Source organism: Lepus europaeus, chromosome 4 (assembly GCF_033115175.1).
Source record: "Lepus europaeus isolate LE1 chromosome 4, mLepTim1.pri, whole genome shotgun sequence".
In the NCBI taxonomy this organism is placed as follows: Eukaryota; Metazoa; Chordata; class Mammalia; order Lagomorpha; family Leporidae; genus Lepus; species Lepus europaeus.
In genome coordinates, this window is record NC_084830.1 from 147601985 (window position 1) to 147614227 (window position 12243).

General features: G+C 42.6%; 1 protein-coding gene across 1 annotated transcript in view; it reads right to left on the reverse strand.

Moving 5' to 3' along the window:
- The window catches only part of CDC42SE2 (CDC42 small effector 2), a 103957-nt gene that overhangs the window by 39634 nt on the left and 52080 nt on the right, over positions 1–12243 (reverse strand). Inside the window, exon 3 of the mRNA XM_062189223.1 lies at positions 1808–2128. Coding sequence (XP_062045207.1) covers positions 1808–1861 — 54 coding nt within the window. The 5' untranslated portion in view covers positions 1862–2128. The remainder of the gene's footprint in view (positions 1–1807; positions 2129–12243) is intronic.

Consider the following 12243-nt stretch of genomic DNA (forward strand, 5'->3'; position numbering starts at 1 on the left):
TGACCAACACAGGTGAAAAAGAAGAGCTATGAAAATATTTAGGGGCCGGCACTATGGCATAGCAGGTAAAAGCTGCTGCTTGAAGTACCCAAATCCCATATGGGGTGCTGGTTCGAGTTCCGGCTGTTCCTCTTCCAGGCCAGCTCTCTGCTGTGGCCCGGGAGGGCAGAGGAGCATGGCCCAAGCGCTTGGGCCCTGCACCCGCATGGGAGACCAGGAGGAGGCTCCTGGCTCCTGGCTTTGGATCTGCGCAGCTTCGGCCGTTGCGGCAAATTGGAGAATGAATCAGTGGATGGAAGACTCTCTCTCTCTCTCCTCTCTCTCTCTCTGCCTCTTGTTCTCTAATTCTGACTTTCTAATAGATAAATGTATCTTTAAAATTTTTTTTTATCCTGTGAGATAACAAAACTTACTAACTGCAACAATCAAAACCATAAGGTTAGGGTGGGTGTTCAGTGAGGCAGTTAAGATGTTGCCTGGGATTCCTGCAAACCGTATCTGAGTACCTGGGATTGAGTCTCAACTTGACTTCCAATTCCAGCTTCCAGCCAATGTATACCCTTAGGATATATTTAAGTCCTTGTCACCAATGTGGGAGATACAGACTGACTTCTGAGTGCCTGGCTTTTGGCCTGGCCCAGTCCTATCTGTTTTGAGTATTTGGGAAGTAAATTGGCAGATGGGAGATCCTTCTCTGTGTCTCTTGGTACATTTCAAATGAATAACAATGAAACCCATATAAATATATAAAGCTAAAAGGCATCTCGTGGCACAACCAATCCCTAGAAGTGATTTCACATTCAGAGCAGTGAAAACAGGGATGAAAAAAAATAGGGGTTACTTTGATTTTTTAATTTTCTCCTTTGTCTATACTGTGCTCATATACAGACTAAAAAATTGTGTACTGTGTGTGCAATTACATTTTTAAACTATAACCCTCATTTTTCTCTTTTTGTTACTACAAAATTTAAACAAAAAAGGACAAAGTTAAAATCCTGTTTTGTCAGCTAGCCAGCTAGCATTCTCCAAGGTAGTACATCTGCTCCTGAAGACACAAAGTAAATACGATCAGGGCCCTTAAAGAATTTCAATGTGGTGGCAGAGACTGGATATAAAAAGCTCCAGGCTGTAACAGAAATGTGAACTGAAGAGATGAGGTATTATCTAAATCAGTGGAAAGCATGGAGAGACTTCATAGTGGTGAAATTCAATTTGGGCATTATCAGTGATGAATAAAATTTGGAGGTCTGTAGCTGGAGTCTGGTAGCACTGAAATACACACAGGATTAAGGCGCAAAAGTGGGGCATTTGCCAAGAAGTCAGCAAGACCAACTACCATCTATATAGTTTTGGGCAAAACAAGTAAACCTATTAAAACAAGTAAACCAAAGTATAGCTATATACTTGGAGAAAAATGATATGGTAGGTCAAGAAGTACACAAGGACAATCTATCTGCTGCAGCTTCCACCACTTCCAGCTGTTGATTTTGAGGCTTAGTTGTTTTACCTCTCCTGTCTCCCTCTCTGGTCTTTAGATTTGTCTACCTGGTAGAAGAACACAACTTCTTCAGTCATGGATAACAGTCTAGCACAATTCTCGATACACCATATGTAGCCCCAACACATTAAATGCTACTTCTCAGAAGAAGTATCTCAAGTTCCACTGAACTTTCTCTATGACACTCCCTAGACCAGCCCTACAGTTAACTGCTTAAGTCCCAATTTTCAGTTTGACAGCCACTGGCATGTTCACTTAGCACCCCCCCACCCCCACCCCCGATGCAGACACACAGGGTGTAATACTCACGGGCTGAGGCTGTTCTGCAATACAGCAGTTGAAACACAACCAGAATTCACTCATGGTTACAGTTCCAGGTACACAGTAGCAGCAGTGAGGATTCCGAATTTCAACTCAGGCACACTCCTCAATAAGATGAATGTTCAGTAAAGCCAAAATAATATTGTTATTTTACTGTGCTTTTGTTCCTGGAAGTCAAGTATCTTCCACAATTTAAAGAAAAAGTCAGATTCTTTTCTTGCTTTGTTTCTGGTTCTATAGAGACATGCTTCTGCACCACCAGGAAGTACAAAAACTGTTGTCTTGAACTTAGAGCCTACAGCAGGGAGTCTAGGAAAGAAAAGAAAACAGTTAACTTTAGTCTTGAAAGCATTTCTTTCTTAAATCTGTGACAAAATTCAGAGTAGATATTACCATACAAAACAAACACCGAAAATCAAGACTTTTAACAAACTGATACCATGTTCAACAAAATTATTTTTTTTTTGTCATGTGCTGGGATATAACACTGAAAGCAAATAGAAAACCTTGCCCTCACAAAGCATTCTACTTTATAGCTATGAAAATAAATTTAATTTTTTTAAGAATTATTATTTTTAACACTATCAAACCTAAGTCCTTAATTCTTTTTTTTTTTTTTTTTTTTGGACAGGCAGAGTGGTCAGTAGAGAGAGACAGAGAGAAAGGTCTTCCTTTTTTTTTTTTTTTTTTGCCGTTGGTTCACCCTCCAACGGCCGCCGTGGTAGGCGCGCTGCGGCCGGCGCACTGCGCCGATCCAATGGCAGGAGCCAGGTGCTTATCCTGGTCTCCCATGGGGTGCAGGGCCCAAGCACTTGGGCCATCCTCCACTGCACTTCCTGGCCACAGCAGAGAGCTGGCCTGGAAGAGGGGCAACCGGGACAGGATCAGTGCCCCAACCGGGACTAGAACCCGGTGTGCCGGCGCCGCAAGGCGGAGGATTAGCCTAGTGAGCCGCGGTGCCGGCCCCTAAGTCCTTAATTCTAAGAGGAAATACTAATCATCATTTCACTAGTTGAATCCTTGGTGTTCATACACAATCCACATAGTAAGTGATCATCAACGCTAACAGAAGTAACCACAACTTATCAAAAACAATAAACAAAATTATCACCCTATCCATTGAATTTTGAAATGTACATCAAAGTTTAATAGTGGTTTAGTTAGGCTTCCTTTTGGGAATTAGCCACTGGATTCCCACCCCTACCAACAACTCACCAGAAAGGGTGTTGGTCAAACTACTGTATATCCCACAATGGCAAATAAAGCTGAATTAAAGATAATCTGTCAGGTAATTTCCTATGTGGTATTGTACAAAGAGTGAACCTAATTTTCTTTCTTTAAATTTATTTGACAGATAGAGAGAGAGAGAAAGAGAGAAAGGTCTTCCTTCCGTTGGTTCACCCCTCAAATGGTCACTATAGCTGGAGCTATGCCAATCCAAAGCCAGGAGACAGGCACCTCCTCCTGGTCTCCCATGCGGGTGCAGGGGCCCAAGCACTTGGGCCATCCTCCACTGCCTTCCCGGGCCACAGCAGAGAGCTGGACTGGAAGAGGAACAGCCAGGACTAGAAGCCGGCAACCATATGGGATGCCGGCACCACAGGTGGAGGATCAACCAAGTGAGCCACGGCGCCGGCCCTGAACTTAATTTTCATTCCCAACTACCAAGCTGCTGACTTTACGAATAACTTTATACCCCATACTGCATGTAGTAGATAGTCCTGAGATAACAATGCTGACAAGCAGACAAAAAAGAAACTCAGATGACATGAGTCCCTGCTTGCAGCCACCCCAAAGACCAGTTTCACCTGTGCACCTGAGGTCTGGTTTTGCTTTTGGCTACTACAAAATTTGCTTTTATCACTCACAGCCTACTGTAGTAGCCAAAGGAAAACATCTAGTACACCGATGCACATACAACTTGAAAGCCAAGAAGTATGAAACCAGGCTTATCAGCGAAATAATAAATGATAACCTCTAAGGAAAGCTATCATGAGAAGCAAAGAGTTTAAGAGAATTCTGAAGAACAGCAACAATTTTACTATAGGGAGAAGAACGGAAAGGAGATGGGATGTTATCAAAATGAGAAAGAAAACCCGGTTAAATGTGGTGTCATTGGAACCTTCCAAGGGGAATTTAACTGCCACTGAGAGAGGGAAGACTAAGAATTCCTCATTAGGCTGTGCAGCAAACAGAGAATTGCTGGTCATGGCTAGGCCAGCTTTGGTAGGTAGTGGGCAGAAATGAGATTACAGTGGATCAAGAACTGACTAAAAGGAAAGCAGCCAAGAACACAGATAATGTTGACCATAAAAACCCATATACAAGGGTAGAGTGGTAGGCAGAGTGAAGAAAAAGAGCCATCCTTCAAAAAAATCAAATAAATAAAGATGCCTTGATTTGATTATTCAAGGAGATTTTGAAACATTTTGCCCCAAGTGGTGAAAAACAAAACATGTCCTTATAAATTTCTGAAAGAAACCTCATCAATCATTTATAAGCTTTGCCAACTATAAATCGATAACTACACCCCTGAACACTAAGAGAAATTAAATCCTTCCTTTCTGCTATCTGCAAAGTACTGACTCTCAACTAAGTAAGGTGAAAATGGCAGCTATTTTTATAGGTAAAACTCTTCAGAGACAAGTGCACGTTGTCTTTATTTCCTCTATCCAACTTTCTTAAGAGGAAAGGGCTAAATTCACATATCACAAACAGTATTTCAATGTGGATATTTATTTAACAAGCTTAAGCTCATCCAAGATTAATGACCTTGGCCATTAAGAAGTCATTTTAAGTGAAATCTCTTTTTAATCAATTCTATGAAATTAAGTATGCCTTTGTTTCAAAGTGAAAATTCTCCAATGTTCATCACTGCTGTAGTTCACAGAGGTAAGAAGCTACTGTGCTGTTCTTGTAATCTGATTTCTCCTATCAACATCATATATTCTCATTTACATCCAAAGCACCAGAAGCAATTTTTTTAAAAGATTCTATTTATTTATTTGAGAGGTAGAGTTACAGACAGTGAGAGGGAGAGACAAAGAGAAAGGTCTTCCTTCCGTTGGTTCACTCCCCAAATAGCCGCAATGGTCAGAGCTGCACAGATCCAAACCCAGGAGCTTCTTCCAGGTCTCCCATGTGGGTGCAGGGGCCCAAACACTTGGGCCGTCTTCTACTGCTATCCCAGGCCACAGCAGAGAGCTGGATTGGAAGAGGAGCAGCCACGAGGTACCAATATGGGATGCCAGCGCCACAGGCAGAGGATCACCCTACTGCACCATAGCGCTCCCACCCCCAAGCAATTTTCCTAAGTAACTATTTTCAAACATTAATTTTACTTGGGGGAGCACTGTATTTTCTTGTGCTTTTCTAAGTAAGTGCTTCTTTTGTTCAATACTTAAAATTATTCAGTGGCTTCCTACATAAATACTTTAACACCACCACATTTACCCAAATTCATGCTTTCCTCCCGTTTAGAATCAAACAACTTCTTATTTCGTGCATTTTAAAAGATACATTTTCTAGGAGTGGGCTAAATTTAGCCTACTGGTTAGAATGCTCACATCCACATGGGAGCACCTGGGTTCAATTCTCAACTGTGGCTCCAATTCTTGTGAAGGAGCATTGATGGCTCAAGTTATTAGGCTCCCACCAACCCATATAAGAGACCTGAAGTGGGTTTCTGGCTCCCAAAAGCTCCCCCTGACCCAACTCTCAAATAAATGAGTATCGTTTAAAAATAACAAAATGTTCATTTCCCTACACCATGTTCTAAGTTAAAAGTAACACAGGCCAACACTTCCTCTTTCGTAAAGTTTAGGTCAAAGACAGCTGCCCGAAGTACAACAATGCTTCAATGTATCTCAACCCAGATAACAAACCTGCTGAAGCACATTTTCAACCAAGAAGATGTTCCCAACTCCAAGGGTCTTTATTTAAGTAAACGTATAAAACCTAAAACGTTCCAAACATGCCTGGTAATGTAACATCAATATTTTTATCTTCTTGCTTTTCTAAACAAATTTAGAATTTCCTTCCCAAAGTTTATATACTTTAGAAACATTTATATATAAACACCTTCAGACAAGTATTGAATTCTTCAAAAATATTTCAACTGAGCCACGACTAACTACACTAATAGTTACCTGCACTTCTTGAGATGAAAGTTGTTTAAAACATGTCCATTTTTAAAACCTCGTAATTTTAAAAGTGTTCAGACAGCAAAAAGAGTGTCACTCTGCAATAACACCATCATCTAAACCAGGCTTTAAACCCAGCTGAGCACATTCCATACATAAATAAGAGGTCAGACCGTCTCTATCACAAAGACTATTTCACAGACACATATATGATTTTAGAAAGAGACCTAATGCCAGCGCCGCGGCTCACTAGGCTAATCCTCTGCCTTGCGGCGCCGGCACACCGGGTTCTAGTCCCGGTCGGGGCGCTGGATTCTGTCCCGGTTGCCCCTCTTCCAGGTCAGCTCTCTGCTGTGGCCCGGGAAGGCAGTGGAGGATGGCCCAAGTGCTTGGGCCCTGCACCCCATGGGAGACCAGAAGAAGCATCTGGCTCCTGCCATCGGATCAGCACGGTGCGCCAGTCGTGGTGGCCATTGGAGGGTGAACCAACAGCAAAAAGGAAGACCTTTCTCTGTCTCTCTCTCACTATCCACTCTGCCTGTCAAAAAAAAAAAAAGAAAAGAAAATAAAGAAAGAGACCTGATGCCTTCCCAAGGGGGTGCACAGCTCCCTTGGGATGTACCCCATGTGAAGACATAGATAAGTCCAGGCATCATAACTTACAAGGCCTTAAAGCCCACCTGGTTATTATCAGGCCCCCTTCTGTCAGTTTCTATTTGCCTCTCAATAGGAAAACTGATTCATGGCTTAGACAGCACCTTTCTTAGTTCCTCTAGTAATGAGTCTGTCCTTTGTTCAAGACCCTGTCTAGCCCACTTGGGGCCTCATTCCTTTATAATCATAGCCTCTACTCTAACATCAATGGTTCTACTCTCAACCTGTTTGTATTGATGGTCTTCTCCCCCACTTAATGCTGTATGATTTTTCAGGATTTCCTCCATAGACAAAACTCCTCTACCTGCAAAAGCTGAGTGGCCTTTCTCCCAGTCTAGCTTGGGATCAGCTTTAAACCACATCCATCAAATAGTCCTCACAGGGTCCAGAAACCACCCCCCCCCACACACCATTTCCTCTCCTCTATGAAATCCTCTCTTTACCTGGTTAATGCCACTCTTAGGATCAATGGTTGCTATTCTCACCCTGTCTTTTACACTACAGGGTCTGTTTAAGTGTTTTCAGGAGTTGATAATGGAATGAACCAAGGCTTTCAGCAACCAGGCTGTTAACCAAATGCTGCTACCGGGATATACTCGGCTCCCCACCCAGGAGGCAGCAGCTTGAGACATCGCCCCATGCCAGCAAAGAGTACCTTGTTGGCCCACATCAGCAGGAAGTAGCTCTAAAGACAGATCATTGTCCTTCTACCCCTCCTGCACTTTTAGGACTAATGTAATCCCATGCAACTCCTGCTTTATAAAAAACAAAAGGAGGGAATGTTAGTAAAATGGCAGTCTTATTTATGCTGCGATCTACATCCTGACACCATCCTAGGCTCTAGCCCCTGCTGCCATTGCTGGAAGCCAGGTGGCCACTCAGCCAAAACCGGTGTCAGCCCCACCCACATCCTAATGGGACTCGCTGCTCCTACTTCCCCACCTACCCCCACCCCCGCAAAGTTTTAAAAGGAACTTTTCCTGAACACATGGCACGCACCAGAGCTCTCTCTCTCTCTCTCCCCCTCCCCGTCTCCTGAACTGTCTCTGTCTCTCTTTCGCTCTCCTCTCTTTCCTTCTTTGCCCCTTTCCTCCAGTCTGCCGTATTTCCCCCAATAAACTCTTTCCCTTAAAAAAAAGAAAAAGAAAAAAGAAAGGGGCTGGCACCATGGCGCAGTAGGTTAATCCTCTGCCTATGGCACCAGCATTCCATATGGGCGCTGGTTCTAGTCTCGGCTGCCCCTCTTCCGATCCAGCTCTCTGCTATGGCCTGGGAAAGCAGTAGAAGATGGCCTAAATGTCTGGGCCCCTGCACCCACATGGGAGACCTGGAAGAAGCTCCTGGGTTTGGATCGGTGCAGCTCCAGCCATTGCAGCCGTTTTGGGAGTGAACCAACAGAAAGAAGACCTTTCTCTCTGTCTCTCCCTCTCATTGTCTGTAACTCTAACTCTAACTCTAACTCTAACTCTAACTCTAACTCTAACTCTAACTCTAAAATAAGTGGAAGGGGAAGAGGAAGGGAGAAAGAGACCTGACAGATAACATCATGGAACTTCCTCATTCAACAGCTTTTACTGAGTTTATCCAAGGCTACTTTGCTAGTGACTGGCAGAGCTTCCTTGAATTAAAATCTCAGTCTCTTGACTTAGGAGATTAGCCAACATTAGTCTCCCCTCCTCCTCATTGCCCATCTAAATCAAATGCTATAGCTTTCTATCTATCTGAACAGTTTTACACAGAGAACTTTAGAATTTTTGGCAAAGATTCATTCACTCATTCAAAAGGCAGAGAGACTGAGGGAGAAACACAGAGGCACAGAGAGATTGATCTTCCAGGAGCCAGTTCCTTCGCCAAATGCCCGCCACACCCAGGGCTGAGCCAGGCCAAAGCCAGGAAATTCTATCTGGGTCTCGAAAGTGGGTGGCAGGGGCCCAAGTACTCTGGCTATCATTCGCTGCTTTCCCAGGCAAATCAGCAGGGATCTGGATTAGAAGAGCAGCTGACACTACAACCAGTACATTGATAAGTGACGCTGGTGTCACAACTGGCAGCGTAACCTGCTGAGCCACAATGCTGACCCCTACTGCAGAGATTTTAAAGAAACTGTCTAGCATCCTACCAACAATTAACAGTTCTTTAAACCAACGCCCCCAAAAATAAAGCCTTGATTTGAAATGGGGAACAGTTGAGCATATCTTTACCCAAGAGACTTCTAAATTTGTTTCTAAATATAATATGAAATATTTTAAATGCAACTACTGACCATGCTCAGTAAGTGGGGAAGTGATTCAAAAGTTCAGATTTTATACCCGGAAATTAAAAATCTGTGACAGCTACAATACTTCAGTAATTTTCAGAAATGTTTGCCACAGCAATTCACAAGCTCTGTCACACTTCTGTTATAAAACAGAAGGCTGCACTGCTAGTTTCACTAGTCTGAAATGAAGACCTAATTAAATGATGCATGTAAAAGTCCTGCATTTATGATAAAGAGCTATACTGATACAAGATGTTCTAATTTATTATGCGTATTAAAACAGCAAAAAGAATGAGGTAACAAAGAAAGGCTATAATTTGCTGCAAACTTGTAAGAAACAACCTAAAAATACAAAAAAAAATGATAAATTCATATAAAATAAAAACGACAGCTCCATGAAATATAGACGATTCTCACTAACAGTTGTTGAGAAAGAAACACAGCACAGTACAAAACACATTTCTATGATTTCAAGAACAGGTTAAGCTAAACTGTGTAGTGTAGAGATGCATACGTAGCTAGAAATGCAAGGAAATTATTATAATAAAGTCAGGAGAGGGCTGAGGGCAGGGATTAAGAATACGAAGGGATGAATAAGGGCTTCTAAAATGCTGACAACATGCTGCCTGTTGACCAAGGTGGTAGCTGCATAGCTGTGTACTTTATAATTATTTGTTAAATAGTACAGTTAAGTACTATGCAATTTTCTATGTGTTATATATTTTTAAGGCAAGAGTTTTAATATATAAATAAAAGTACTAACAATTACTAGTTGACATAATGAACTGATGATCAGGGATAAAAACGCAAACACAGAATCAAGTAAAAACAACATCCTTGCTAGGGGCTTTGAAGCACTAGGTAAAATTATGGGGAAGGGTTCAAAAGATCTTTTAGATGCCCAAGAAGTTTCTGCCAGATACACAAAATTTATCAATGACCATGTCTGAATTATCAAACTTATTCATAGCACTAAAGCACTAAACTAGTTGAAGTGGTTCTTGATTTGTGAGACCAGATCCTTTTGAAAAAATAAATTCATTTAGATGAACTTTGAAACTATGTACTTAAAACAGATCTATTTTTCTGTTGTTAATCAAAGTCCAAGCAATCTATTATTCCCTGAAATCATTTATAAAAAGCAAAGGTAGAGGTACATGGAGTTATCAAAACAGGAGGGGTACTTTTCCTTATATTTGAATTACTAATTATAGATTAACCTTTCCTATGGGCTCATCCAAATGCACTCACACAGTATGCACCTTTGTGGAACTGACTTTTCATTTAGCATGCTTTTGAGATACATCCATGTTACCTCTTAGTCATTCATTCTTTATTGCTAAGTTGATTCCATATTGTATGAATATTGTACAACTTATTTATCCATCTCTCTTCTTAATGTGTATTGCTTTTTCAGCTTTTTGGCTGTTAAAATTAAAGCTAATACAAACATGCCTGTACAAGTTTTTGTGTGCAGAGGTTTTCATTTCTTCTGGGTAAATACCTATGAATGGAAATGATGGATCATACTTTATATACAGTATAATTTTTACCTTTAGAAGAAACTAACCATCAGTTTTCTAAATAAGTTGTACTATTTTACATTTTCTCTACCTCTCACATTTCTTCTCCCGATTGACTCCCATGTTTACTTCCTCCTCACTTGGTTTTTTAAATTTATTTATTTGAAAGGCAAAGTTAGAGAAAGAAAGAGAGCGAGCATCTTCCGTCTGCTGGTTTACTCCCCAAATGGCTGCAAGGGCTAGAGCTAGGCTGATCCAAAGCCAGGAGCTTCTGTGGCTCTTTCCTGTGGGTGCAGGGGCTCATGTAGTTGGGCCATCTTCTGTTGCTTTTCCAAGTACATTAACAGGGAGCTGGATTGGAAGTGGAGCAGCTGGGACTCTAACAGGCACCCATTTGGGATGCCAGCACAGCAGGCGGAGGCTTCACCCCCTACCACAGTGCTGGTCCCTCCTCTCACTTTAATGATCTTCCTTTGAGGCTGGCGCAGTAGTGTGGTAGGTTAAGCATCTGCCTGCAATACCAGCATCCCATATGGGCGCTGGATCATGTCCTGACTGCTCCACTTTCAATCCAGCTCCTTGCCAACAGCCTGGGAAAATAGTGGAAGATGGCCCAAGTGCTTGAGCCCTTGCAACCATGTGGGAGACCGGGAAGAAGCTCCTGGCTTCTGATAGGCCCAGCTCAAGCCACTGCAACTACTGGGGAGGGAACTCACAGACACAAGACCTTTCTGTCTCTCCCTCTGTCTATGACTCTGCCTCTCAAACAAATAAATAAACCTTTAACAAATAATAATAATAATAATAATAATAATCTTCCTTTACCTTCTCTGTCAATCTATTCCCCCCCCTTTTTTTTTCAATTTCTGTCTCCCTTTTCCATTTCTTTACCTACTCCCCCTAAATCCCTCCTTAGTTTTCTAGAGTTAGAAATATGTGACACACAGAAGATTCCTAGTGTATTAGTTGATAGACTAAAATCTACATTAGCATTCTGAATTGTTCTCATGAGTATAGCTAAACATTTATACCCATCTGTTACTGAACATCTCTTGCAGACTCTGGGTCACCTCAAACCAGTATGTGCAAAACTAAATTCACTGTCTTTTTCCTCCACCTACCTCTATTCTACCTTTCTTGTTGGGTACCTCTACAGGGTTTGCAAAGCAATGCACATTCAAATTATATCCTATACTTGCAGTTCTCTGAATAAAACCATACAAGGAAATGCCTTCTTCCATTTAAACCAATCTTTGCTGCTTTTCAAAATGGCAGAAGCACAGAGATGGTTTTTTAAAATGAATGAATGCATGTGGCTGGCGCCGTGGCTCATTTGGTTAACCTTCCACCTGTGGTGCCGGCATCCCATATGGGCGCTGGGTTCTAGTCCCGGTTGCTCCTCTTCCAGTCCAGCTCTCTGCTGTGGCCCGGGAAGGCAGTGATGGCTCAAGTGCTTGGGCTCCGGCACCTGCATAGGAGACTGGGAGGAGGCTCCTGTCTCCTTGCTTTGGATCGGCATAGCTCCGGCCGTAGCCACCATTTGGGGAGTGAACCAATGGAAGGAAGACCGTTAAAATGAATGAATGGGGCTGGCACTGTGGCATACCGGGTAAAGCCACTGCCTGCAGTGCTGGCACTCCACATAGGTGCCGGTTCATGTCCTGGCTGCTCTACTTCAGCTCCAGCTCTGTGCTATAGCCTGGGAAAGCAGCAGAAGATGGCCCAAGTCCTTGGGCCCCTGCACCCGTGTGGGAGACCTGGAGGAAGCTCCTGGCTTCTAACTTTGGATCGGGACAGCTCCAGCCATTGTGGCAACTGGGGAGTGAACCAGTTGATGGAAGACTTCTC